At 40.2% G+C, this 26,884-nt stretch overlaps 1 protein-coding gene across 1 annotated transcript; it reads right to left on the bottom strand.

Moving 5' to 3' along the window:
• Nucleotides 1-1,572: 1,572 nt before the first annotated feature.
• On the bottom strand, nucleotides 1,573-25,901 carry HMGCR (3-hydroxy-3-methylglutaryl-CoA reductase). Its single transcript, XM_037032133.1, has 20 exons — nucleotides 25,790-25,901; nucleotides 20,554-20,742; nucleotides 19,985-20,096; nucleotides 19,411-19,498; nucleotides 18,411-18,495; nucleotides 14,799-14,904; nucleotides 12,401-12,507; nucleotides 12,175-12,291; nucleotides 11,576-11,736; nucleotides 11,208-11,455; nucleotides 10,919-11,094; nucleotides 9,714-9,908; nucleotides 9,194-9,352; nucleotides 8,889-9,046; nucleotides 7,882-7,987; nucleotides 3,870-4,040; nucleotides 3,412-3,552; nucleotides 3,168-3,326; nucleotides 2,631-2,785; nucleotides 1,573-2,491 (listed from the first exon to the last, which is right to left on the bottom strand). The coding sequence occupies exons 2-20, from the start codon at nucleotides 20,716-20,718 to the stop codon at nucleotides 2,437-2,439; spliced, it is 2,664 nt and encodes an 887-aa protein (XP_036888028.1). The 5' UTR covers nucleotides 20,719-20,742; nucleotides 25,790-25,901; the 3' UTR covers nucleotides 1,573-2,436.
• Nucleotides 25,902-26,884: the final 983 nt, after the last annotated feature.

The raw sequence follows: 26,884 nt of genomic DNA, 5'->3' as shown, positions 1-26,884 counted from the left end.
AAAAAATCAAACTGATTTTCTGTTATGCGGCCCTTGTTCTTAGAGGCTCACATGTATCTTTTCACCTCTAACTACAACAGAAGTCTAGTCAATAATTGCAAATACATGGGGATCGGCATTTAGAGCCCAATGCTATACTCTCCGATCAGCTCATGTGGCTTAAATGTGCACCTGCAATGGGTATTTTGTTGTGGCTGCCCAATCTTTATGCCCTCTTGCTCACTGCCCCAATATCCAAAAGTAGTCAGTTGAGATGATAAATCTGAACTGATCAAACTCTCTATGAGGAAGTTTTAATGCACATGCAACACCAACTGCCATCAGTGTTGGAGTCAGAGAACATAATGGAGAATGGTAACTGGCCATGCGACCCTTGGTGGGAATCACTGGTTACCACCCCAGCTGCACTTTATAAGCTTCCAAGGTGCAGGGTTAATAAAAAAAAGTTACTGTTTACACTTACAAATATTAACTTCTCATAATTTACTGGAACTGGAAAAAAGTATAACAAAATGTATACAATTTAGTCATTGTACAAAACATTAATTTAGCAAGATGATATTCGTTATTCACCAAAACGGAGGTTCAACATGTTTTTCACGGCCACTTCTCTGGAAAGTTCAGGTAACTAAGAAGTCACTGGCTGAAAAGTCACAACAGAAGCAAGTTCAAGTTTACAGTCAGCTTCCACGAGATTCCAGGTGTGGCCACTCGGGGGCGCTCATGCTGCCGTGACAGCCACTGCTGGAATGTTCTCCAGAGCCCGTCTTCCCCATGAGCCACCAGCTCTCCAAGATCAACAGTGGAAGCATCAGATATAATACAAAATAAGAACTTATTTTATTACTTATATAAAACTTGTACATTAAAAAAATTAAGATCCAACAACTCCGCCGACCCCCCTGAGAAAGCTGAGAGCTTTTATGGATCCACCAAAGAGCCCTGTGTGCATGTCTCAGTCACCAGCCTCCTGGCCGCAGGGACAAGGCACACTCCTCAGGGCCATTCACAAGGCGCCTTCACTGGCGCTCACCCTGACATGCCCTTTCACTGGGCTCCTCAAGTGAGCCAGGGCTGCCTGACAGCATTAAAGAACACTACCGTCTCTGGTCTGAGCACAGAGTGTTTTTATCAGTATACAGTTGGGTTTTTATTTGCTCCTTGAAACACATTCAATAAACTAGTATCAGAAGCTCTATTACAACATATACAGATTGATACAGTTCTTTACAAAAAACTGTCTAGATTTTTCAGCTAAATTAAGTGTCACTTAAGAGATTAAAGTTGATTAGAGAAATGGCATTTTTCTTTCAAACCGAATTTTCCACCCTCTGAGTTCTGAGAGGGGTCGCAGACTTGTGTGTTCTTGAGAAACAGAGTCGCCTTTGTCTAAGGCAGCAATTTCCAACCAGTGTGCCACAGGAAACTTTAAAGTATGCAATACCTACTTAGTCAGGAGCACTGACCTCTTTTCCCTTAGACTGTCAAATGAAAAACTGACAACAGCCATCCAGAATCAAAATTATAACTTTTTTTGTCAGATCGGCAAAAAACATATTTTTTGGTGTACAGCAGAATTTTAGTAATCAGTTTTTATGTGCCACAAGATGAAAAAGATTGAAAACTGCTGGTCTAAGCAGTATTAAGAGCTCTGGTATCTTTAATAAAGAACACAAACTCTGTTTCTTAAAGCCTTATATTGAAAGATATGTTACCGCTGATCTAAACAGGCATTTACATTTCGACGAGAGGCCTCTGAACAAATAGCCTGCCGAGAGAAACGTGGTTTGTTTTCCTGACAGAGGACTGTTTTGTGCTGCTCAGCACGTTATTCTGTGGTTGGTAATAAGAGGAATTCTTCGCTTGAAGGTTCTCTTCTGAAGAATCACATTGGCTACCCCAAATAGACCAGCACCAAATGAAGTTATCAGTTTACAAAAAATAAACATATTTCTTAAAGTTCCACAACCCAGGCTTAATAAATTACTATGAAATCAGGAGTTTTGTCATCTACAGTATAATTTAAAAATCCGTTTTCAAACCAGAGTGGTGGGGGTGTGGGAGAAGGGCCAGTTCATACTGATCATCATAAACTCCATGAATTTCATCAAAAGAAAACACTTTTTTGCCCACGTGTTTTCTCTTTCAGAAGCGAGCTGTTGGTTACCATCTGTGATGCTGGAAGCCTAACAGCCACGCTGAGATCTTTCAGAAGAGCACAGCACCTGGCACACTGAGCTGTCTTTGGAGCTGAGGAGTCTACATGGAGAGAAGGACCTCAGGCCTTCCGGAAAGAGCCAAACACCAAGCCGTCGCCTCACTGATCACATCTATCCATCCTCAACAAGACACAGCCTTGAGCTTTTTAATTCACAGATTTTATGTTAGTCCTTTAGAACACAACACCCGTATTTCAGTTCAGAACTGTCAGGCTGTTCAAGCAGCCTGCTTGGTGCAAGCTCCTCGGAGGTCTTGTAAATTTATCTTTGACCTGTGGGGAAGAAAGACAATGAGATTACAAAATAGCAATACTGCAGAATTTTAACTGGGACTATTGTATGTGAACACTAGGTTTTTATACTGCCCATTTTAAGAACAGAAAATATACTAAATAAATCACTCAGTCTTACCTGTTGTGAACCATGTGACTTTTGACCAGATGTCCTGCTGCCAATGCTGCCATCAGTGACAATTCCCCAGCCATCACCGTACCACACACGATTCTGGCGAGCTGCCGGGCGTTCTCCCCAGGATTGTCTTTGGACGCTCCTTGCACACCAAGCATCTGCAGCCAGAGGGAGACACAGCAGGACTCACCCTTAAAGTCATGGCAGCAATTTCCTACTTGGTCAAGGAAAGTAAGGGCAACTACATGGCATTAGACTAGAGCCAGACTCCCCTTAATTTCCCAAGACCTGATGGCCAGTACTGACAATGTACATGCCACATACAGTTAACATATACCCACACTCCGGCTGGCAGTGCACTTGGAGGACGTGAACATTCCTCTGCATTCTTAACCTACTTTCGCAGTTTACCAAGCATATGCCTGAATGTGCTAACTTAGACTAGGCTGATGGGAAACGAATGAAAAGACAGCTAAAACAAACACAGGGGTGAGTCGTATGTAGTGTCAGGTGGAAACAGATCTCAGCGATGCTTCATACCTGCAGACAGGCCTGCTGAGGGAGCAGGTTGGTCCCACCACCCACCGTTCCTATTTCTATAGAGGGCATGGTGCAGCTGATATACAGATCTTCATTGGTGGGACCACTTGCTTCCATTAAAGTGATACAGTTTGAACTACCAACATTCTGTGCTGCATCCTGGGGAAAGAAAAAAAGGAAAACTATGAAACTGCCCTTACTTAGAACAAAAGAAGAGAGGAGAAGTGGAGGCTGGGGCCCTCACCTGTCCACAGGCAATGTAGATGGCAGTGACGATGTTGGCTGCATGGGCGTTGTAACCTCCGATGCTCCCGGCCATGGCAGAGCCCACAAGGTTCTTGTTAATATTGACTTCAACCATAGCTTCTGTGGTGGTCTTTAACACCTAGAAAAGAGAGGTATACACACTTTACATCGCCCTCCAGAAGATCCAGGGGTGTGTTACCCATATCTGTCTTTCTGTACCCCCAGAAACTAGGGAAGTTCAGGTGCGGTCCCCGTGTAAGCCCTCAATAAAGAGCCTACTGGTTAAGTTTGTTCCTGTGAATGCTGCAGACAGGGGGGCAAGATATGACCAAGGGTCATCTTTAACACAAACATACACCCACATATTAAACTTCACTTAGAATGTTGATGCTCCTTTCTCCAATTTTTTAATGCAATGAAAGATTAACACAGTAAAATATTTATCCAGTCACTCACTTCTCTGACAACCTTGGCTGGAATGACAGCTTCACAAACAACAGACTTCCCTCTCCCCTCGATCCAGTTGATGGCAGCAGGTTTTTTGTCAGTACAGTAGTTACCACTAACTGCGAGGATCTGCATTTCGGGGAAGTACTCATGGAGTTTCGAAAGTGCTTTCTCTGTACCCTGAAAAATGACAACAAAACGTTAAAATGCAGTTATTCATGGATCAGAGGCTTTATTTGTATTTAATAGTAATACTTCTAAGTACAGTAACTACAATAATATTAATTTCTAATATAATACCTATACCTGAAATAAACTGAGCACAAAAGTAACTACTTGGTCAGGCGTAGATTCCTAATGGTTCTTTCTAGGTATGAAAACAAAGTTTTTTCTACTGACTGATGAATAGAATGTACTTAAGAATATTAAAAAATACTCAATGAGAGTGTAATAGTCATATTCATGCCACTGGGGAGGGTGTTACCCAACCTATGATCAACGTTTAATAAATTCCTTCTTCTGGTTATTAAATTATTATCAAATGCCCAATTTACAAAGCCTGGAAGGGAAGGTTAGATATGAAAGTAAATCTCATCACTAATGGAAAGTTGATGGGATTTACATTATATGAAATATAAACAAGGCTTCTAGAACTTCCGCCAAGATGGAGGCATAGGTGGAAACACTGTGCCTTCTCCCACAACCAAGTTTGAATACAACAAAGAGTTGGAGAAACAAAGACACAACCAAAGGACAGAAAATTGAATTATACGGAAGTCCGACTACATCTAACCGTTCGACGGGGACGGTAAGAGAGGCGGAGCCAGCAGCGAGCAGGGTCGGGCAGGACGGGGCCCCCGACCCAGGCGCGCAGGCAGACGGGAACCAGTTGGGGTGCGGGGCAGACCGCGGGCGCATATTCGCGCACAGTGAGACAGACCACACAGGCGCCAGGGGGCGAGGGCTGACGGCGGTGGCACACTCGCGTGCAGTGGGACGAAACGCGTGGGTCCGGTGACGGCAGCAACTGCGGCACCGTTGAGGGCCGTGGCGGAAGGCGGCGGGGACAGACGCCATAGTCCCTCTTTGACCCCGCCCCCACACACAGCGTCACAACCCAGCGACTTAGTTGCCCTGCAATACCAGTGAGAGCCACTGTCCCTCTTTGACCCCGCCCTCACATACAACGTCATGACCCAGCGACTTAGTTGCCCTGTTCTAGTGAACACTTTAGGGCTCTGATCCTGCTATGGAACAGGCACGAACAACCCGAAAGATGGCGCGAGAAGAACTCAAAGTCCCAGAGCCAATAACTCTAAGCGACCAAGAAATTGCCAGCCTCTCAGAAGCACAATTCAGGACACTATTTATCAGGATGCTCACAGAACTGGTAGATTATAGTCACAAATTAGAGGAACAAAGTCACAAATTAGAGGAACTTATGAAGGCTAAACTAATTGAAATGAAGGGAGATGCACAGGAAACCAATAGTGATGGAAAGGAAACTGGGACTCAAATCAATGGAATGGACCAGAAGGAAGAACAAAACATCCCACCAGAAAGGAATGAAGAAATGAGAATTCAAAAAAATGAGGAGAGGCTTAGGAGCCCCCAGGACATCTTTAAACGTTCCAACATCCGGATTATAGGGGTACCAGAAGGGGGAAAGAAACAGCCACGAGTGGAAAACGTATTTGAACAAATAATAAAGGAGAACTTCCCCAGTCTGGCAAAGGAAATAGACTTCCAGGAAATCCAGGAAGCTCAGAGAGTGCCAAAGAAGTTGGACCCAAGAAGGAACACACCAAGGCACATCATAATTACATTAGCCAAGACTAAAATGAAGGAGAGAATCCTAGAAGCAGCAAGGGATAAGGGGACAGTCACCTACAAAGGAGTACCCATCAGACTGTCAGCGGATTTCTCAAAAGAGACCTTACAGGCAAGAAGGGGCTGGAAAGAAGTATTCCAAGTCATGAAATCCAAAGACCTACAGCCAAGATTGCTTTATCCAGCAAAACTTTCATTTAGAATGGAAGGACAGATAAAGTGCTTCTCAGATAAGGTCAAGTTCAAAGAGTTCATCATCACCAAGCCCTTATTATATGAAATGCTAAAGGGACTTATCTAAGAAAAAGAAGATGAAAAATATGAACAGTGAAAGGACAGCAAACACACAGTTATTAACAACCACACCTAAAACAAAAGCAAACCAAGAGGACAGCTAGATCAGGAGTGGAACCATAGAAATGAAGAACACATGGAGGGTTAGAAATAGGGGGGTGGGAGGGGGAGAAGGGGGGAGAAGGCACAGAAAATAGCATAGAGGGTAGGTAGAAAATAGATAGGGGGGAGGGCGAGAATAGTGGGGGAAATATAGAATCCAAAGACCTTGAGACACGTGGTTATAAACTAAGGGGGGAGAATGGTGGGGGAGGGAGGGTGCGGGGGGAGGGAGGGTGTGGGTGGAGGGGAATGAAGGGGGGGAATAGAACAACTGTAATGGTATAATCAATAAAATATATTTTAAAAAAAGGCTTCTAAATGATTTCTAATTAAGTGAAATTGATTCAGTTAACTCACACCTCAATAACCCAAAACATACTTGCAGGCAATTAAAAAATGTTTTTAAATCGTGGTAAAATACACATAGAATTTACCATCTTCACTATTTTCAAGTTTATAGTGAAGCAGTTTTAAGTGTGTCCACCTTGGTGTACGACCGTCTCTGGAACTCCTTCCGTCTCACAGAGTGGAAACTCGACACCCACTAAGCAACCCCCACCCCTCCTTAGCCCCAGGAAACCCCTATTGCACTTTCTATCCGATGAGTTTTACTGATCTAAGTATCTCTTAAGTGGGAACCGCACAATATTTATTTTTGTGTAACCAGAGTATTTCACTTACCAAGTGAACCTCAAGGTTCATCAACATTTTAGCATGTCATAATTTTATTTTTAGGGTTAAACAATACTCCATTTTATATACACACCCCGTTTTGTTTATCCATTCATCCATCAATAGACACTTGGGCTGCTCCAACCTTTTGGCTATTGTGCATAACGCTGCTATGAATGAGGGTGCACAAGTACCTCTTTGAGACCTTCCTTTCAATTTTTGGGGGTATATACCCAGAAGTGGGTTTGCTGGGTAATAGTAAATATTCTTTTAATTTTGTGAAGAACCACTGAATGACTGTTATTGGCAATTTTTAAAGCGTGTGCATTTACCCCTCACTGGAGTACTGGTGCGGCTCAGTGGGTTGACATCATCCTGCAAACAGCAAAGTCGCTGGTTCAATTCCTGGTCAGGGCACATACCTGGGTTATGGGCCACGTTCCTGGTTGGGGGCGTGCTGCTGCTCGCACACATCAGTGTTTCTCTCCCTATCTTTCTCCCTCCTTCCCCACTCTCCAAAAAAATAAATAAATGAAATCTTTAAAAAAACAACTTTTTCATCTAGTCACTATCCTCTCTCTTTCCAAAAAGTTTTTATAAACAGGTAAACCAAAAAAATAAATGTTGCCAGCCTAACTGACTTTAACGTTTTACATTTGTGCCTGGTGAATAACAAATATCAGTAGAATGAAATGCAAGCCATACAGTCTTTTTATAAAGGAGATACATAAAATAAATGGACTATATACAGGAAGTTGGCCTCTTAAACACAAGTCTTCAAGTTCCTGAAAGAGGTCAACTTCCAAGGTTTGTTTACAGGGTGAAGCTCTGAAGCACTAACCCCAAGACTCTTCCCATCCCCCAAACATGTACAATGGCAAGTCTAAACTAAATGCATCAAATACAAACACCAATCAACAGACGCCTGGTTTATATAATCAGTTACAAGAAAAATCTTTCAATCAATTAACTCTTTGAGAAATTCATGCACATGGTATATTATTAAAAGTACAGAGGGCACAAAGTGGACAGCAAGTCCACACCCAACTCCTGTCTCCCTGACACCGAGGTCCCCTTTCCTGGGACACTCTTGCAAGTTCTGGTACAGCCTATTCTGGCTCACCTTAGAAATCATGTTCATCCCCATGGCATCACCTGACCAGGACTGGAAACGAATATAAAGGTTGCGCCCAGCCATGCTCATATGAAGTTTCTGTAGACGTGCAAACCTGTTGACAAAAGCAGCAAAGATTTTTTAAGAAGATGGATGTTATCTTAAAATCTAATTTAGTGGGTTCATTTTATTCATAAGAGAAACCCCATGGAAAGTCCTTAGTAATGTCTTTTCTTCTTTACACATAATATTAGACTACTGTATCAACTCTCTCATTCTTATAGGCTGCAAGGAAGGAGGGCTACAGACAGTTATTTCATCAAAAATAAACTTTTTTTTAAAGATTTTATTTATTTATCCTTAGAGGGAAGGGAAGGAGAGAGAAATATCAATGTATGGTTGCCTCTTGTGCATCCCCTGCTGGGAACTGGCCTGCAACCCAGGGAATCAAACCACAATTTTTTGGTTCACAGGCCCATGCTCAATCCACTGAGCTACACCAGCCAGGCCTCATCATAGATAAACTTTAAAAGTGCAAATAAAGACAAGCATATAACTGGAACTATATTGGGGTTATCATTTGTATTGTTTATGCTTCTCCATAAATTTAATTTCCTGTATTCAAAGTAAATCAACTATACTAATATTTACTCTTCCTTCTATCCTGCTTCCAAGATCTTTTTCTCAGGCAATGCTGCCCTAGGACAATTCTAAGTTAAAACATTTTTAGAGCAAAATTAACAGTCTAATCAAAGTGAGCCTTGTAGAGTCCACACACAAACTTACTAGCTCACACTATAGTTTTCTAATTCACTTCTATGGAGGTATTCATTTAGATTAACATTCTGCTCCCCTACCCCAAACCAAGCATTCACATTACTAATTCTGAATAAAATTCGATTTAAAGTTGATATTTTATGTCATTTTAAGCTGGCAATATGTTATGTTTAGTGATCAAAGGAGATGGCACTGACTCTGAAACAGACATAAGTGCACTTCCAAACCCCCCCACACACCTGCTGGTGCTGTCGAACGCTTCCTTTATCACTGCGAACCCTTCAGGTGTCTCAAGCCAGGCCTTCACTTCTGCAGAGTCGGTAGCACGGGGAAGACGCACCACTGGGCCACGCGTCATCCCATCTGCAAGGATCCGGCTGCTGGCGCCCCCACCGAGCTGCGCAGAGAATGTTACAGAAGCATTCATTAATGTTAAAAACACTCGTGTTCACCCCAATAGGCATGTTCCTGATGGCCCCCAGGCTCCTCCCATCGCCTGGCCTAGAGTGCTTCCTAAAACAGGCAACCGTAAATACCAACGTACGCCTATCGCTCTGCAGCCTCTGTTGGTGCTGGCCACAAGGCAGCCTTCTGTTGTTGCCATTGGGACCTGAAACTCTCTTCCATCCAGGCACAGGGGCCCCGCCACTCCGACAGGGATGGGCATGTACCCAATGACGTTTTCACAGCAAGCACCCATCACCTAAGAGGTAAAGTCAGGAACTGAGTGAAACTCTGTATTGCAAAAACACAGCTCTTGTCATTAAAAACTTTCTTGAATTTTACCCTTTAATGTATTTTTCAACAAAATTTTTATTTACTCTTTAAAAGTATTTAACATACTAAATATTTGAGTAATGACTAAAACAACAGGAAGAATATTTTGGACCTATCTCATAAGCAGAATATGAAATTACAGTGCAATGACTTTACAAGGAAAATATTTTATAAAACTATGTACTCATGTAAAAGACCAGCCAGGGAGAGTGGGGGAAGCTAAAGACCAAAACTACAACAGTAATAAGTCACAAAGCAAACCTTCTGAAACCAGTAAAATAACATACCAAGGAGTAATTATAGTCCCTGTAAGGTAGATACTGGAGAGAAGAAGGCTCAGGAAGTTTTCTGGAAAGTAACTGTCGGCGAATAGATACACCTCGTTCATGGCTTTCCATCAGAGTCTCCAGTTTGTAAGCTGGGATATGCTTAGCATTGACTAACTGGATGATCTCGGCATCGCTGAGGAATTTTGCCCCTTTCTAGAGAAATGGGGAAAAAATGGAAGGGGGTTGAGGAAGAGAGATGAAAAAAGACTCCGAAGAACTGTACTTCATACTATTCATATTGAAGAACCCATTTAATACAAATAATGTTCTCCAAAGAGCTAAACACAAGAGTAGAAGCCAAAAGACTTCGGAATTCTAAAGAATATGATTTGAGAAGAAATAAGAATATCAAAATGAAAGTAAATTCTTCACGAAAATGTGACAATTAAACAAACATAAGACCAAAACACTAAATTTTGCAAGTAAGATTCATAGGAAAAAAATTCCTATGAAATTCCGACACCCACGCTATAGGTTTTGACAGCCCTGAACACAGCAGGACAGCTGAGATACTGCTACACATGTTACCGGCATGAGGGAGAGTGAGAGAGAAAACAGACACAGCTCTGTTCTCACTCCCATGTGCAGAAACTAAAAAGAAATCAGACTGAGCAGTTATGGACAGAACACAGCGTCACACTAAAGCGTGAGCGAACTCTTACGGTCACACAGACAGGAATCCTGTCCAAATCTCAGAAAATAAAATAAGCTTCTTCGTGAACATTAAGCTTAACTTAAAAACAAAACAAAACCTTCTTGTATCTCTGAGGCTCGTTTCTATGTTGAACCTTTTTTAGGCCTCAACACACACATGGGAGTAAAGTAGCTGCTCATCTCCATGATAAACAGGAATAAAGTAGAAAGAGTACCAGCTCTTGGAGCCAGTAAACCTGGGACCCCACTTGGTCCCGGCTTTACTATTTCCAAGCTGTACTACTTTGGGAAATACGGAAACCACTGGTGCCTCAGCCTGCTCATTGAAAAAGGGATAATTCCACCTAACTCACAAGGGTGTGGGAAATAAATCAGTACCTGTAAACCATGTAACACAGTGCCCGGAACTTAGTAGGTGCTCAGTTACTATAACTTCGTTTCTTCCCTCAACAAAGAAGCTCCTTTTCTTAAGAAAGTTACCTAGTTTAAGTGTATTTCTCTTCCCTCACCTGTGTGTTCCCGAGGATCTGTAGACATTCTTCATTAGGCCGAGGCTCCTTGGGAAGTTCGCCTTCGGGCTCCTGGCTCTCTAGTTCTGGCGGACCACTGGCGGAGGAGTCACCAACCACGAACGTAGCTCTGCTTGAGGCGTCAGCTTCTGCCACCAAGGGTTTTATAACCTCAGCTGCTCAAAAATCAAACAAAACCTCACAACTCTGAACATAACTTTTAAAACTGACTCAACTCCTTAACACATTAGCATTGTAAGAAAGGCAAATGAAGAGAACAAGAAATCACCTTTTCTTTCTCCATCTGTCCTTGCCTCCTCCTCCACGGCATGGAATTTCTGGTTATTTCTGACCACTGTAGGGTCACGTCTACAACAGTCGTCTGGGACTTTCTTTTGGGTCACTACAGGAGATGTGATAGGGTTTTTTAATGAAAGTGTCGATTCTGTCTCTGCTTGTTCAAAGAAGATGTACTTGACAGCCAGAAGGAGAGCTAAACTTAGGGTAATAACTTGTTCAATATCCATGCTGATCATTCTAAAGGAAAGAAAGGAATTAAAATGTTATTACTCGAAAACGGAAAGGGCACAACCTAAACTTCTGCAGCAGAGTAGTACCAAGATTAATATGTAACAAAGCAGGTCTCAGGTAACTTACTTAGAGAGATAAAATTGCCAGAGGGAAACACTTGGCTCAATCCTCTTGGACACATTTTCATCCAACCCTAAAGGAACCTTCGGGTTTTCTGCTGTGCTGTTTTGAGGAGAAGGATCAGCTATCCAGCGACTGTGAGCATGAACAAGAACCAAGCCTAGGGACTGAAATAAAAATTTTTTAAAGATTATGTATTTTTTGCGTATCAGTGAAATCTAACTTCTCATTCTTAGCAACCAAATAACCAGACACTACTCCTTGGCCTCCCCTTAGCATGGAAAGAAAGCCCCAAGCCTGCTATGTGGCTTAAGGACTGGGCTCCCTGGACCACACTGAACACATCCCAAAGAACAGGTTTTCAGTGAGAGAAAGTGGAGGAACCTGAAAAATCTGTTTAGGTGAGAGACTCTAAGACCAGGAGCTTCTGAGAAATGAGAAACAACAGAAAAAGGGACGAGAAGGATCGGTGAAAGAGCCAAAAATTAAAGAAAGATGATAAAAGAAAAAAATCAAAACTGAAAAATGATAAAACTGAAAAATCAAGACTGGAATATGATATTGGAACAGAAGATACTGAAGGGAGAAGAAAACTATGTAATTACCATAATCATCTTAACCCTCTGAGTCACAGGATTCGGTTTATTTTCTTCTTCTTCTAAAACTCGGGCAAAATGGCTGAGCTGCCAAATTGGACGACCCTCTCGGCTCTCCCGAGAAAGCTACAAAGTAAGTCAGTGTTACATTAGAAGATACCACTTTTACTTAAGCAAACTGACACAGTGAGAAATATTACTCCTCTATTAATGTTGCTGTGAGAACTGCTCTTACCTCCAAAACCAAGGACACACAAGCTGGGAAGAAAGTCATGAACACAAAGTAGTTGGCAAGAACTGACATGCAGCCAAAGCAGCACATAATTTCGAGCTGACGCACTCCTGGTAAGAGAAAAATAAAATATACAATTATTAAAGTAAGTGTATTTTTGATGCTGTATATATATCACAAGACTCCTCCCATCAGTATGAAAATACATGAGAACATTAGTGTACCAATCTCACTGTCATCCACAAGAAAAAGAATCAGGAACTCAGCGGGGACCTCAATAAGCCTGAGAGCACAGACGATCTTCTCCCATGTCACCAAGATCCCAATGCCAGGCAGCATGGCAGCATTTAATATACATTTAATAATCAACTTTTTTAAATTGTTTTGAAATAATGATATCTAATGGAGCAAACCTTCCACAGTTTTATACTATCGATCCAATTCTACTCATTACCACAAAAGGAATTCACCTGTGGACACAGGACTTTTTACAAAAGTAAGACACACTGCCCGTGACGCCATTCCTGATACGATGTCGTAATAAATATTTTATGTGCTCTACTAAACTCTAACTTCAACATAACCTCTATGGTACCCACTGATGTCCTTAAATTTTTGGGTGAATTCATTGCTCTGTTTAAAAAAATGACATAAAGCAAAAAGGTAACTCAAGATACAAAAATAACAACTGTTCCACTAGAAAATGGTTAAGGTACCATTTAGTAATCTTCTCAAATAGAACGTAACAAACTTCTAGAGCTGGAAAAGATTTCAGATGACCAAATCCTACTCCCTCACTTTCCAAATAAACTTAAATATAAAACATATTTCTGATGTTTCATATTTACACTCATATTAAATGTAAAAATATTTTAAAATGCATAAATGATTCCTTTTTAAATAAAAACTGCCAAATAGAATACAAAAAAACTTGGTTTTATTTTATTTTCTTCATTCTAATAAACCATTGGACTAATAGAACAAGAGGATAACCTCTATTTTCTAAAATTCCATAGCAATTCCTCTCAAACATGGAAATTTGGGAGAATATAAAATTACAATAACAAAGCATTACAAACAGCTTACATTTTAAATGGCAGTCGAATATAACCTTTTCAACCCTGAGATCATGGAAACTACACTTAACCAGTGCTCTTTACAACCCGGCAACCGTCGCCTCCCATGGACAACGGTGATGCTGCTGCCCCGCGCGCTCCACGCACCCTTCCTCACAGGCAGTGTCTCTGAGCCACTCCGCTACCATACAAAGAGCATTAATCTATATTCTTCCAGAGAGTTAAGGCTTTTTCCTTTTTTATTACTTCCCCAAAGGGTTACTTCCTAGTTAAAATGTGTTAAATCTGTCCTTTTTAGAATCTTTTTTACCTAATCCACATCCCTAACAATGACAGCTTTTCTACACAGCCATAAAGGTCTCCTGACTGGCTTCTCCAACCACAAACCTAACGGCTTCACTTACCCGCCTCTCGGACCTGCCACAACAAAACCCATCGCCCTACTTTCCGTAGCAGCTTCAAAGATTAATCCTGGGTCTCACGGCTACTACTAGTTTCTGGGGATCTTCCACATCCTCTTACATATTCCTTTGCTTGAATAAAATCAACAAGTACATTTTCACCTAATCAAAGCATTTTTCTTGGTTGTCGTCGTAGTTATATGAGTATATCTTCATCAAAACACAGAGCTTTACTCAAAAGGAGATTTTAAAGAATGTACATTGAAAAAATTGTTTAAAAAATATCTTCTTTACTAAAACACTGACCCTTAGAAAGTTTTAATTAATGTTATATAATATATCTCAATGATACACTACCTAGTGCAGAGACCTCAAATAATACACAACTAACTACTGTCTTAAAACTATTTTTCTTCTGAAAGAATGAATCCCCTTGATATTTAACATCTAATTCTCTACTGTCGAACTGAGGATATACCACACACTATCTAATTAAATCTTCTCAATCATCCCACTAGGAGGATCTAGCTTAGTTTTACCCAATCCTGACTCTTGCACTATCTTCTACATGACACAACATGAGCAACCAAGTCAGTAATTGATTACAGTGTAGGCAACAGCAGGGTCTGGAAGGAGCTTTTCAGAAGCTCCTTGGAGAAAGCCTTGGAGTACAATCTTTCAAAACCAAAGAACAAAAACACCACAGACAAACTCACCAAAAATTGCTGCACTGAAAAAGGCAAGAGGTGGTTATATCTGTCTGTTTTAATATTAAAACAGACAGATATAACCACATACTCATACAATCAAAACATTTTAAGAGTCAAGATTTAAGAATAACCAATGCAACCTAAATCTAACATGTTCTTTTTTTTCTCTTCATTATAAACTTATTTTAAAATATACTAAAAGTTGCTTACAAACCTGACATGGTACCAACTCCAATCACAAGACATTCTACAAGAGCATCAAGAGTGAATGTAGGGCCTAAAATTGCCATTCCACGAGCAATATTTTCCCTTACTTCATCCTGAAACACACAGCAAACATATCAATGAAGGTAAGGTAAAAAACAACTTTTAAAAATGTTAAAGAGCATGTTAGCAATCTAACTTACTACGCAAAGAATAAAATATACAATATGACAAGCCTAACAGGCATTCTAAATGCAAAGTACACTAACAAAATAATGGACTTAAAAGAAAAACATATATAGTACTCTGTTTTTCCTTTATACCCAGAAAGATATTTCTTGGAAAAACTCTTTTCAGGTGAGGCATTAATTCTGCCATTTAATTAAATTCTCAGATAATTAAATTTTACAGTATTTTATTTTTTTCTACCATTGACAAAAGTTCTTAGTTGCAAATTTTTTGAGACCATGTTATTATTATGAAACCTAAATCATATCCTTCTCAAATGACCATAACTATTCATCAGATATATAATCAAAGCAGAAGTACCTGCTATTTTATACTCAGATACTCTGATGGAACATTGTTTAAAATGTTAGATTCTTTAAAGAGACTAAAGAACACCAATATAAAACTTTAGGTGGGAAATAGTGCCAGTGTTTTCAAAGGGCTTAGAAATAAATCTACCCTGAGGCATCTTCTTATTAGATCATATCCGGTGTTTCACTAGGTAGATACTCATATTTACCTAAAAATCCAAAATGTAACCTTAATCTCTGAAACTTTCAAAAAGGTCAATGGAAAAGATTCCAAATTCCAGAGGCTATAGAATTATAATTGAGTTTTCAAATAAATGGGACAGTTTCTAGGACACTTAGGAAGACCAGTCTTAGGACTTTATAATTAAGTTCACAATTATAGAAAGACTTCTGGTCAAGATGGCGGTGTAGGCAGACATGGCTCACCTCTTCAGACAACTACATCACAATTACAAATAAAATTTAGAATAACCATCATTCAGAACCATCAGAAATCGAGTTGAATAAAAGTCTGACAACTACAGAATTAAAGAAACCACATCCACCCAGACCACAGGGGGGACACAGAGGTAAAATGGGATGGTCCCACATCCACAGGTGGTAGATAAAAATTGGGAAGGGATTATCTCAGGAGGAAGGAGTTCCAGCCCCACACCAGGCCCCCCAGCCCAGGATTCCAGTGCCAGGAAGATAAGTTCCCATAACTTCTAGCTGCAAAAACCAATGGGGTTTAAGTCCATGGAAGAAACTGCTGGAACCCCAAGCAGTTCCTCTTACAGAACCCACACATAGACTCACCTATTCAGACTCACTCCCTCTAAGCTCCAACAGTGGGCTAGCAGCTTGAAAGGCACCAGTGGCTTACAGGGAGGAACTGAAGTGTCTGGCATCAAGGCGAGCAGAGGATACTATCCTTTTTCTGGACCCTCCCCTGACACAGCTGGCAAGCTAGTGCCGTATCTGAAACTCTATCAACCTAACACCCTTAGTTTTGACCAGCCTTGGAGATCCACAGAGATTCTACCCTACCCAACTAATAGACCCACCCAAGCTGCTTTTCCATATGAATGGTTGGTCTTGGCTCATATGGAGTAACTTTCTAGATCTTATCAAATGGGCAATGGCTGGCCTCAGTGAGCCCCAGGCCTGACACTAACAGCATCCAGCCTAGATTCACAGCTTGGCTTTGCCTGGGAGTGTTCAAGCCCAGCACAAGTGGCAGCCATCTTGGATTGCTTAATAGCTCAGGCAGGTGGCCCTGGGCAGAACACTGGTTGGGGCTGACCTTGGCCTGCATCACCCAGGAAACCCCAAGGTCAGCGCACCCAGGGGACAGCTACAGACCATGTTGGAGCACCACCACCCTGTCCCTATACAGCTGATCCTCCACAGAGGGCAGATGTTGGTGATAAGTGGTCACAGCCAATCTTTAGAGCTGACCAGCCTGGGTAAATCCCTCCCATTGATCTGCCAACAGCAACCAAGGCTCAACTACAAGAGGAGAGTGTACTCAGCCCACATTCAGGGTACACCTTGAGTATCCACCTTGGGTGATAGGGGAGGCTGTGCCACTGGGCCCTACAGGACACCTACTACATTAGGCCACACTACCAAGACATGGAGTCAAAGCAGCTCTACCTAATATATAGAAACAAACACCGGAAGGCTGCTAAACGAGGAGACAAAGAAACATGGCCCATGAAAGAACAGATCAAAGCTCCAGAAAAAGAACTAAACGAAATGGAGATAAGCAATCTATCAGATGCAGAGTTCAAAGCACTGCTTGTAAGGACACTCAAAGAACTTAGTGAGGACCTCAACAGCTTAAAGAAGATTCCATCAGAAATGATGGATATGGTAATTGAAATAAAGAACAATTTTCAGGGGAACAATAGCAGAGTGGATGAAGCTGAGAATCAAATCAATGACTCGGAACATAAAGAAATAAAAAACAACCAATCTGAAAAACAAGAAGAAAAAAGAAATTACAAAAAAACGAGGAAAGTATAAGCAGCTTCTGGATCAACTTTAAGAGATCCAACATTCACATCATAGGGGTGCCAGAAGGAAAAGAAAAAGAGCAAGAAATTAAAAATCTATTTGGAAAAAATAATGAAAGAAATCTTCCCTAATTTAGTGAAGGAAATAGACATGTAAGTCCAGAAATAGAGAGACTGCCAACAAGATGGATGGGAAGGGGCCCACTTCAAGACACATCGTAATTAAAATGCCAAAGGTTAAAGATAAAGAGAGAATAATCTTAAAAGCAGCAAGGGAAAAGTAGTCAGTCATCTACAGGGGAGTTCCCATAAGACTGTCAGCTGATTTCTCAAAAGAAACTATGCAAACTATAAGGGATTGGCAAGAAATATTCTAAATCATCAAAAGCAGGGATCTATAGCCAAGATTTCTCTATCTACCAAAGCTGTCATTTAGAATCAAAGGGCAGATAAAGAGCTTCCCGGACAAGAAAAAACCAAAGGAGTTCACCATCACAAAACCATTATTATATGAAATGTTAAAGGGACTTATTTTAAAAAGAAGATCAAAATTATGAAGAAGAAAATGGCAAAAAATGCATATTTATCAAAATGGAATTTTAAAAACAAACTAAACAAACAAGAACAGAGACAGAATTATGGATATAATGAGTGTTTTGATGGTTGCCAGATGGAAGGACAGTGTGAGGAAATGGGTGAAGAGGTAAGGAGATTAAAAAGTACCAATAGTTACAAAACAGCCATGGGGACATCAAGTACAGTACAGGGAATGGAGTAGCCAAAGAACTTACACACATGACCCGGGGACATGAACAAAGGTTAGGGGATTACCTGAGGGAGTGTGAGATGATGGGTAGAGGGGGTCAAAGGGGGAAGAATTAGGACAACTGTAATAACATAATCAATAAAATGTAATTTTAAAAATAAAATAAAATCAATTTACAATTATAGGCAATTCCTAAATCTTGGACTACAAAGAAACTCTATTATAATCCTTCTTATTAATGTAAGCAAATTGAACAAAAAAGAGTGCTATTAATATATCTGTGCTATTAAGACATATGTCTTATAAATAATACTTACTTGTGAGTTGGAGCTGAGGGCAAACTTTGCTAGTGCACTTGCTCTGGAAAGATCAATCAAAAGAAGGAAAAAGGGCAAAGCTTCACTGGAAAAAAACCAAGATGATTAGGTACATTTTACAGAGGAAAACATATGGCTTTCAAATTCTTTCTAAAACAACTCTCCCCTGCTTACTTTGTGTGATTCTCTCATGTGTGTGCCTTTTTGCAGATTAAAGGTCTACACCCTATATTACTGACATCCTCAAAGGTATTAACATTTTAGTTGTTGAACACATTTCTTAAAAATGTAAATATATTTATACAGAAACACCTCTTGATAATTTTATACCAAAATATCACTTAGTAAACGACATCTCTTTGAATTAGCATGAGGAAAAAAGAAGAATATGCCTAATTTTCTTTCATTTGTCATTACTTGAGAGGATAAAGTAAACGCCCTCACTGCAGAGTTAACTGGCCAAAGTGGCACTCGAAATCCTGCTTACCGTACACAACCACTATCTCATTCCTAAACATTTTTCTTAGGAAAATGACTATGAATATGAATAAAAATTGATCTGCAAAGATACTCTTGTTATTAATGGAGCAAATTAAATAACCTAACAATCCAATTCTACATGATTAAATAAACAAACTACAATATATACATAAATAGCTATTAATATTAGGCAGCCACAACAAATAATTTAGTTTAGCATTCTGGACATGCAAAGATGTTGATAAACTATTATTTGGTGAAAAGAAGTTATAAAGCAGTATATATAGTATGATCTCAGAAGTTTTCTTGACACATTAAAAAAATGGCAAAGGATATATACCAAAATGTTAACAGATTTTAAAAACAGCTAAACGATTACATAAAAACTTCCCTCATATTTTCTAAAACTTCTGAAAATTTACATATTACAACTTTATAAGTTCTTAATATTGAAAATATATATATGTATAATATATAAAAAATATTTTGAAAAAAGTATACATATGCTTTCAATACTTACTTCAAGCCTGTCAATTCTTTATCTAAGAAATGAATGACAACTGTACTGAATACAAAACTTGAGAAAATTGTGAAGAGGCCAGCAATACCTAAAACAACAAAAGTCAACAAACTGAAAATTTTCATCCTTTATTACCCAAATAACAACAAATAGACCCATCAATATTCTGAAATATTATTTTCCCCAGATTCTCAAGGTCTCAAATGTTAGAATGTCTCACTCCCAATAATGACAATGTAAACTACTGCACTGTCAGCAATACACACATCTCCATACATGTGACAGGTGTACAGCCACAGCAAATAAAAAAATCTGATGGCACATAAAAGTCAAATGTATAGTACTGACAAGTGTGGCTAGTAGGTTGGGTGTTTTCCACAAACTCAAGGTCGCCAGTTCAATTTCTGGCCAGGGCACATGCCTGAGATATGAGCCCAGTAGGGTGTGTGAGAGGCAACTGACTGATGTTTCTCTCACACATTAATGTCTCTCTCTTCTTTCTCCCTCCCTTCCCCTCTCTAAAAGTAAATAAACAAAATATCTTTTAAAAAAGTTAAATATATAAAATGATTACCCAAAATATATTTTGATCCAAGTTGACGCAAATTCTGGAACTGGAAGTAAATGTACAGGATCGCTATGCATCGTGTTATTGTCAGAATTATAATGTCGCTGCTCAAAACATCCTATCAGGAGAGAGAGACAAAAAAATCACAATAGTTATAGCTTTTAAAATAAGCGATCAAAAATAAAAAAGTTATTTTGTATGCATCATCAGTTTACATATTATGATAATATAAATGTAGGCATAACACAAGTCAAGTAAAAATATTAAATATGCAAATCAAAAATTAAATCCAATTTTTATACAATCCATTGTTTAAGCCAATCACTTTCCCTGTTAATTATAAAAGCTTTATTTCTCAAGTAGAGTCAATTACACTCGTTTCAGTAGAAAAAGGCAAAAGAAGCATTTCTAGTGCATTTCCATACTATATAAATAAATGAAAATTTGAAGTAAATTTATAAATACTAAAATATTTTAGTCATAACTTTTTTTGTTATATGGTCTCTAAAAAAAGATACTCTTTAGAAATTGAAAATGTAATTTGCTTGAGCTAATATTAAATTAATTTCACAAACCTCTTCAAACTTTGGACACTCATAATTCCAACCACAGATCTTATTGTTGCCGGTAAACATGTTCATGGACATCATACAGATGGTCAGTGTCACTGTCCCCACTATGACTTCCCAGGGGTGGGAGGCCACAAAGAGGCCATGCATTCGGAAAAGTCTTGACAACATTGTTAACTACAGAATCCTTGGATCCTGGAAGGAACACCAAGTATGAGCAATTAGTATACAGCTCACTGTATTTTTAGGAAAAAAATGTTGTACACCCTACTATAGTAGGCACAGTGTCCTGCACATATAACACTATTTGATAGTGCTCCTTATAATTTTGGAAAATAATTATAAAAGAGAAATAATTATACTCTTATAAATAAGAGAACTGTTATTACTTGTTTATTCACAATACTTATATCCACTATTATTCATTAGCAACCAACTTTAAAAGCAGGTATTTTTTATAAACTGTATGAATTCAGGCATTTAAAAGCAAACCAAATAAATATCTTAGCCCTTGATACTATCTGAGCCAAGGAGGAAAGCAATAAAGCAGAAAACAAAAGTCAGAAACAACTATTCACATTTCTTTTCTAATTACCCTGATGTAAAATGTACATAAGCACCCTCTTCATTCTCCACATTCTGGCTATGCAAAAAGTAAATACCAAAGAACCTACTCTTTGACACCTATAAATTATCTTAGTTTATAAAGCTCCTCGAGGAAGGGGCCCATTACACTTTAACATTCCACCCAACATATGGCGTAATATCACTAGACAAATGATGTTTCATAAACTTTCTTAACGTTGCATTCACCAAAGAAAAGCCGTTTCCCAAACTTTTACAACTCATCAAAATACTAGAGCATTACTGGAAGAAGATGGCTGACCCAAAATAGGTGTCTACATCGTCCAAAAACTCCCTACTGAACATAGAGAAACTGTGATCTAGACTACTGTGTCTAAAGTTCCCCATGTTTGCGGGCTAAGTAATAATAATTTTGATATCCTTTTTTTAAAAATCATATACAGTCATTGATCCCTAACATAAGAACTTGCAATTCTTACTTCTTACTCTAAAATTGATGTTTATGATAAAGCATATAAACTACCCATAAAAATCAATTAAAATTAAGATTTAAAAAGATGATTGACACACTGGCACACTAACAAGAATTCAAATATCACATTTATGACAATAACTAAGAAGGTGATTCATTCACTGAAGACAAAGTAAAAAGGGAACAAACTGAGGTAAAGAAAGCATTAGTCTATCTAAAGGGATCAATCTATCTAAAGAAACCAAAGCAATCACCTCTCACTGCATTCCTCTACGTTCTCTACATTTCAACCACACAAGGCCACCAGCCAGGTATCTGGTTTTCACTGGGTCAATTAGATTATGAAATCAATTTTGAGTCCGGAGAAAAAAAAACTTTTCAATAAAGTAAAAAATAGCTGTGGATAAGAAATTACTTCTTGAAACTTTCTGTTAAATGAAATTCTACATACATGAGTGTGTGTATATAACATGTACACACACAACCCCACATATATTTCATAATATGGGCCTCCATTTAAACAGCTAGTGGTCACTAAGGTATATAAATGTGCCATGTATCTGTCTGTGTTTATTCAACCTTTCCCCCGAGTCTTACTCTTTTATCCTCAGCACTTGAACTTATATAGCAGTTACTCAACAAATACCTGCTTAAAATATATTCTTAAACAGTAACATGGGTTTTATTGACATCCTGAAACAGACCTGAAGGTTTCTTTTTTAAAAAAATCCTCATCTTAGGATATGTTTATTGATTTTTAGAGAGAAAGGGGCAGGGGAGGGATATGGGAGAGAAACACTGATCAGCTGCCTCCTGTATACACCTTGACAGGAGATTGAACCTGCAACCTTGGTATGTGCTCTGACAGGGGATCAAATTCACAACCTGTTGGTGTATGGGACAATGCTCCAACCTGGCCACCCAGCCAGGACAAGACTACTTTTTTTTTAAGTCACCAAAACATAAAGATAACCCTAACACCCTTCTCATTCCCCAATTAAAGGCTGAATGCAGCGCATTCAGGGAATATATTAAAGGGAGATGAGGTAGGGAAGAAAGGCAACATTTTATATATCAGTAGTATTCTGGAAAATAAGCAGTAACAAAAATACTTCCTACTAAATTAGCAGGGACATGGCCTTAAAGTATTGGAGAGTATTAATCACATCTTAGACTTGAACCCTACTTCATTACAACCAAAAGCCTCACAGAAGACTAGCTTTTTGTGACAGTCTTCTGTCACATAATTTCTTTCTTGTATTAAAAAATAAAACAAAAACCCCTACACACCTGTCTAAAAAATCAAATTAAGTCAATGTTCCAAAAAATGAGTTAAAAACACACTTCAAAACTAGGTTAAAATGATTTCTAACACTTCCTTTCCTAAAAACCCTCAATGTGGGTTAATCCCTATTGAGTCAACATTCTTAGTGTTGACTATTAAAAAATTTAGTTGAATTAAAATCTGAGCTGCTAGCATGAAGGTTTTAAAATACCTTCACTATTAAAAAATTAATTCAGTTGAATTAAAATCTGAGCTGCTAGCATGAAGGTAGCCCAATTTGATCACATATCAGTTTAGCATTATTAACCTATAATTATATATTAGGCACTTGTATATTAATTATATATTTTCCCTCAAAAAGATTTCATTGAAAGTAGCACTTTCAATTCTGTGATCCTGTGAACTACACCCAAGACACAGAGAATCTGACTTATTTGGAAACAGAAACTAAGTAATGGAATGTACAAAGGCGCATCAAAACTCATTTCTCATGAGCAAGCACTCTCCCCATTTCTCTGTGATTATGCTGCAAAGCATTTAAATGCCATGGACTCAAATTCTCCACCTTCATCAGCAGTTGCAAGTGGCACTGGCCGGCTACAGGAGGGCTCCTGCAAACTCAATCGGCAGTTATTTATGCCATGCTGCAATAAAAACAAAATTTACTTTAAAAATCAAGTTGAACAGGCAATGCATGCCTTGCATACTCAGAATGAAGTCTGATATAAACATTTCACAATACTATTCAAAAGAATGGATAATTTAAATACAATGGAATCCTCAAACTGGAATCCTCAAACTGTATGCTATAGAAACCACCTACCACAGTTGATTGCAGAAAAGGATGCTTTCACACCCTACTCTAATTCTTTCATTTGACTCAGCACCCCTCGTGCTACACATTCCAGTATTTGATTAAATACCTGTTTACACTGCTCTCCAATTAATTGCTGTGCATATTATATTAACTGAAGGCAAGCACCTTGCCTTGTGCTGAGCCATTTTTAATTCCAACAGAATTTACCATCTTTCAGCCTACATCCTAGGGAAAAGATAATTTCTTGCACTGAAAATCAGGAAACCTGGATTCTACATCCAATTCTACTACATGCTACCTGTTTGTAAGTCACATCTCTTCTTTACTCACTTGTAAAGCTAGAGCTCCAAAGTTTTGACAAAGTATTAAGTGGAACTATATGAAACTGCTATTTTTGTAGGTAAGAAACAGTCAAATTTCAAATACCATCAATTTCATATGGGTAAAAGGACATCCATATACAGGATGTGTCAAAAGTAGATTTACAGTTGTGAGTACGCAAGAGTTTATTCTTGTATTACTATTTACCATTGTATTATTTTCTGAACGAACTGTAAACCTGCTTTTGCCTCACCCTGTAGACATGTTTATCCATGGTCTATAAACTATATCATACAAGATTAAAAAGAGCAAACACAGCCATTCCCTTATCTTGAAATAATAATAACGCCATGCATCAATTTGATGTAATGATGCAACCTTTGAACAATTTTTTTAATAATATACTTTATTTATTTATCTTTAGAGGGGAAGGGAAGGAGAGAGGAAGAAAAACATCAATGTATGGTTGCCTCTTGTGCATCGCCTGCTGGGAACTGGCCCCTGCCGGGAACTGGCCTGCAACCCAAGCATGTGCCCTGACTGGGAATCGAACCGTGATCGTCTGGTTCACAGGCCCACGCTCAATCCACTGAGCTACACCAGCCTGGGCAATTTTTTAAATCACAAATTCTGGACACTTACAACAAAGCAGATCCTTAAAACCCAATCTACGTACACTCGAAAGTACACTAGGCCTTTGCTAGATCACCTCTAAATTATAAAATGTCTTTGTTTGGAGCGAAAAATAAATTCATAAGCAAACAGAAAATACATTCTCTACATTGTGAGATGCTGACATTATTTAGCATGTCCCGGAAACAAGTGTTTCCTATAACTTCGGCACCAAGTCTAAGGAGGCATATCCTCAAGCCCTGAATCATTTCAACCACTTAAGACGGAGTACACATCAACCTCCTCCTACCGCAGAAACTGTTCGATATTTGAACCTCCAAGGTGGGTTTCTCCTAACTAAAACCAAGTAATTCCGAAAAACCTGAAGTTCGGGACTAAAGAACAGCAGCACCAAAGAAACTACACTCCTTACAAAGAAAGAAAGAAAGAAAAGAAAAAGAAGAATCCTTTAAGTTCCTGGGCGACTCCCTACATCGGGCTCCGCATCCTTTCAACCCGTTTCTCCGGGCTATCACCGGACACAGCTATGCAGATCCACGGTTTCTCACGGCTCTAAGTGGGTTAGCTGCATCATTCGCAGACCTCTTCCACATCACTTTAAAGAAAGGTGCTGACGAACAGCACCGCCTGGGCGTGGACGACTTCACAGAAAGGACCTTTTCGCGTGCTCTCGGCGAGCTGCGGCCGGGTCGTCCTCTAGCCCCCACAACTGCTTCTCGAAACGAGGGTCCTCCAAAATAACCCTCCTGGGATCCTTTCTGCCCAGATGATCGTGACCGCGCAGCCAGCACTGTTTAGATCGAACAGGGCCGGCAAAGTCTGCTCCACTCCGCCGCCCACCGCTCAGGCCCAGCCTAGCTCCGAGGCACCCCCGGCATTGGTGTCAGCCACCTCTCCGCCGGCCGCACATCAGGGACCTCAAACCGAAGTCCCTGCGGGACAGGGATGCCACACCCGCAAATCCACCACCACCCCTGCTCCCGCCAGATCCGCAGGAGATGCCTGCTGCCCCTTCCCAAGGCCTAGCGGAGATTGAGAACCGCCGCCAACACGGCCCAAATCCCGCTGCCACCCACCGCTGCCCCGCTCCCGCCATCCGAGTCCCCTTCGCGGCCACTGTCCTCCTCACCTCCCGATCTCACTGGAGGTCACCGAACACCCGCACCGCCGGCGCTCCCACTGTCTCCAGTCAACAGAGACGCGGAGCGGAAGGAACCTTCAGCTGACGCACTCTTGGAGCCAGCCGCGCCTGAGACCAATGAGAAAGGATCGTCCGATCGTATAGCCAATCATCTGGAGGCTACTCGGCCGGGTGGCGTTACGTCACGAACGGTCGCCCTAACAACCTCCCATAGCTCTCACTCTCGCAGAGATCCGGCACCTCACCATCTCTCACCATTGCTCGGCCAACCAATAGCGAGTCGAGTGCTAGCACTACGGCCTACCTATTGGTCAGAGAGCCGAGAGGCGCAAGCCTCGAAGCTGCCCCGGCAAAGATGGGTGGAGTAATTCAGGTGGCTTATTCTATAGCCCAGGACCTGACCTGTGTCATCCTGGCATTGAGGATGAGAAGAAATAGCGAAGTGTGAAGATAAACGCAGGTCAGGCTGACGATAGAAATCTGCATTACTTAGAAGGGAGAGATGGAAGGAAATGGAGGTGGCCCTGAAAAGGATCTAAAAAGGGGAAGATGGCAGCGAGGTGCAACCCAAGCCTCAAACTGACCAATATCCAACATCTTGCCGGGACTTAACTATTCGTGTAAAGACTCCTGTCATTGGCTAGTCGCTTTGTCTCTCCGCTCCCCCCCCCCGCCCGCCGCCTCCCCTGCCAGGGTGAGGCAGTAGTCACGTACTGTCAATTCTTTATGACATGTGCCACTCCCTCACCTCTGCCGTCCCTCTGCTGCAGGCCTTTATTATAATCTCTTACCTGAAATGGTGCAATAGCCTCTCCTAACTGGTCTCTCCACTCCTGGCGCTTCCACCTTCCAATCCTATTACAGTACCCCATAGGCCTGCCTCCAAACCATCAAGACTTACCCATTGTCTGCTAGGTTGAAGTAACTAGCATGACCAGTATGGCCCCACCCGCATTTCTTGCGTATCTCTGTTTCCCTGAGTCACCCCTATATTTCTGCCCAAAGAATCACACTCAGTTCCTTTTATTCAGTCACACTCAAAACCTTTTTTCTCCCTGCATATGATTCTATGTTTGATATGGA

The sequence above is a fragment of the Sturnira hondurensis genome, unplaced genomic scaffold (assembly GCF_014824575.4).
Source record: "Sturnira hondurensis isolate 20B ecotype Veracruz unplaced genomic scaffold, ASM1482457v3 Scaffold0021354, whole genome shotgun sequence".
Classification (NCBI taxonomy): Eukaryota; Metazoa; Chordata; class Mammalia; order Chiroptera; family Phyllostomidae; genus Sturnira; species Sturnira hondurensis.
This window is presented reverse-complemented; position numbering and strand designations above follow the sequence as displayed.

Excerpts from the sequence above, each read along its gene's own strand:
- HMGCR (XM_037032133.1), bottom strand. The coding sequence starts at position 20,718 with ATGTTGTCAAGACTTTTCCGAATGCATGGCCTCTTTGTGGCCTCCCAC. Across the intron at positions 12,508-14,798 it reads TGGAGTTGGTACCATGTCAG|GAGTGCGTCAGCTCGAAATT; the intron begins GTTTGTAAGCAA and ends TTCTCTTACCAG. Across the intron at positions 3,553-3,869 it reads CAGCCAAGGTTGTCAGAGAA|GTGTTAAAGACCACCACAGA; the intron begins GTGAGTGACTGG and ends TCTCTTTTCTAG.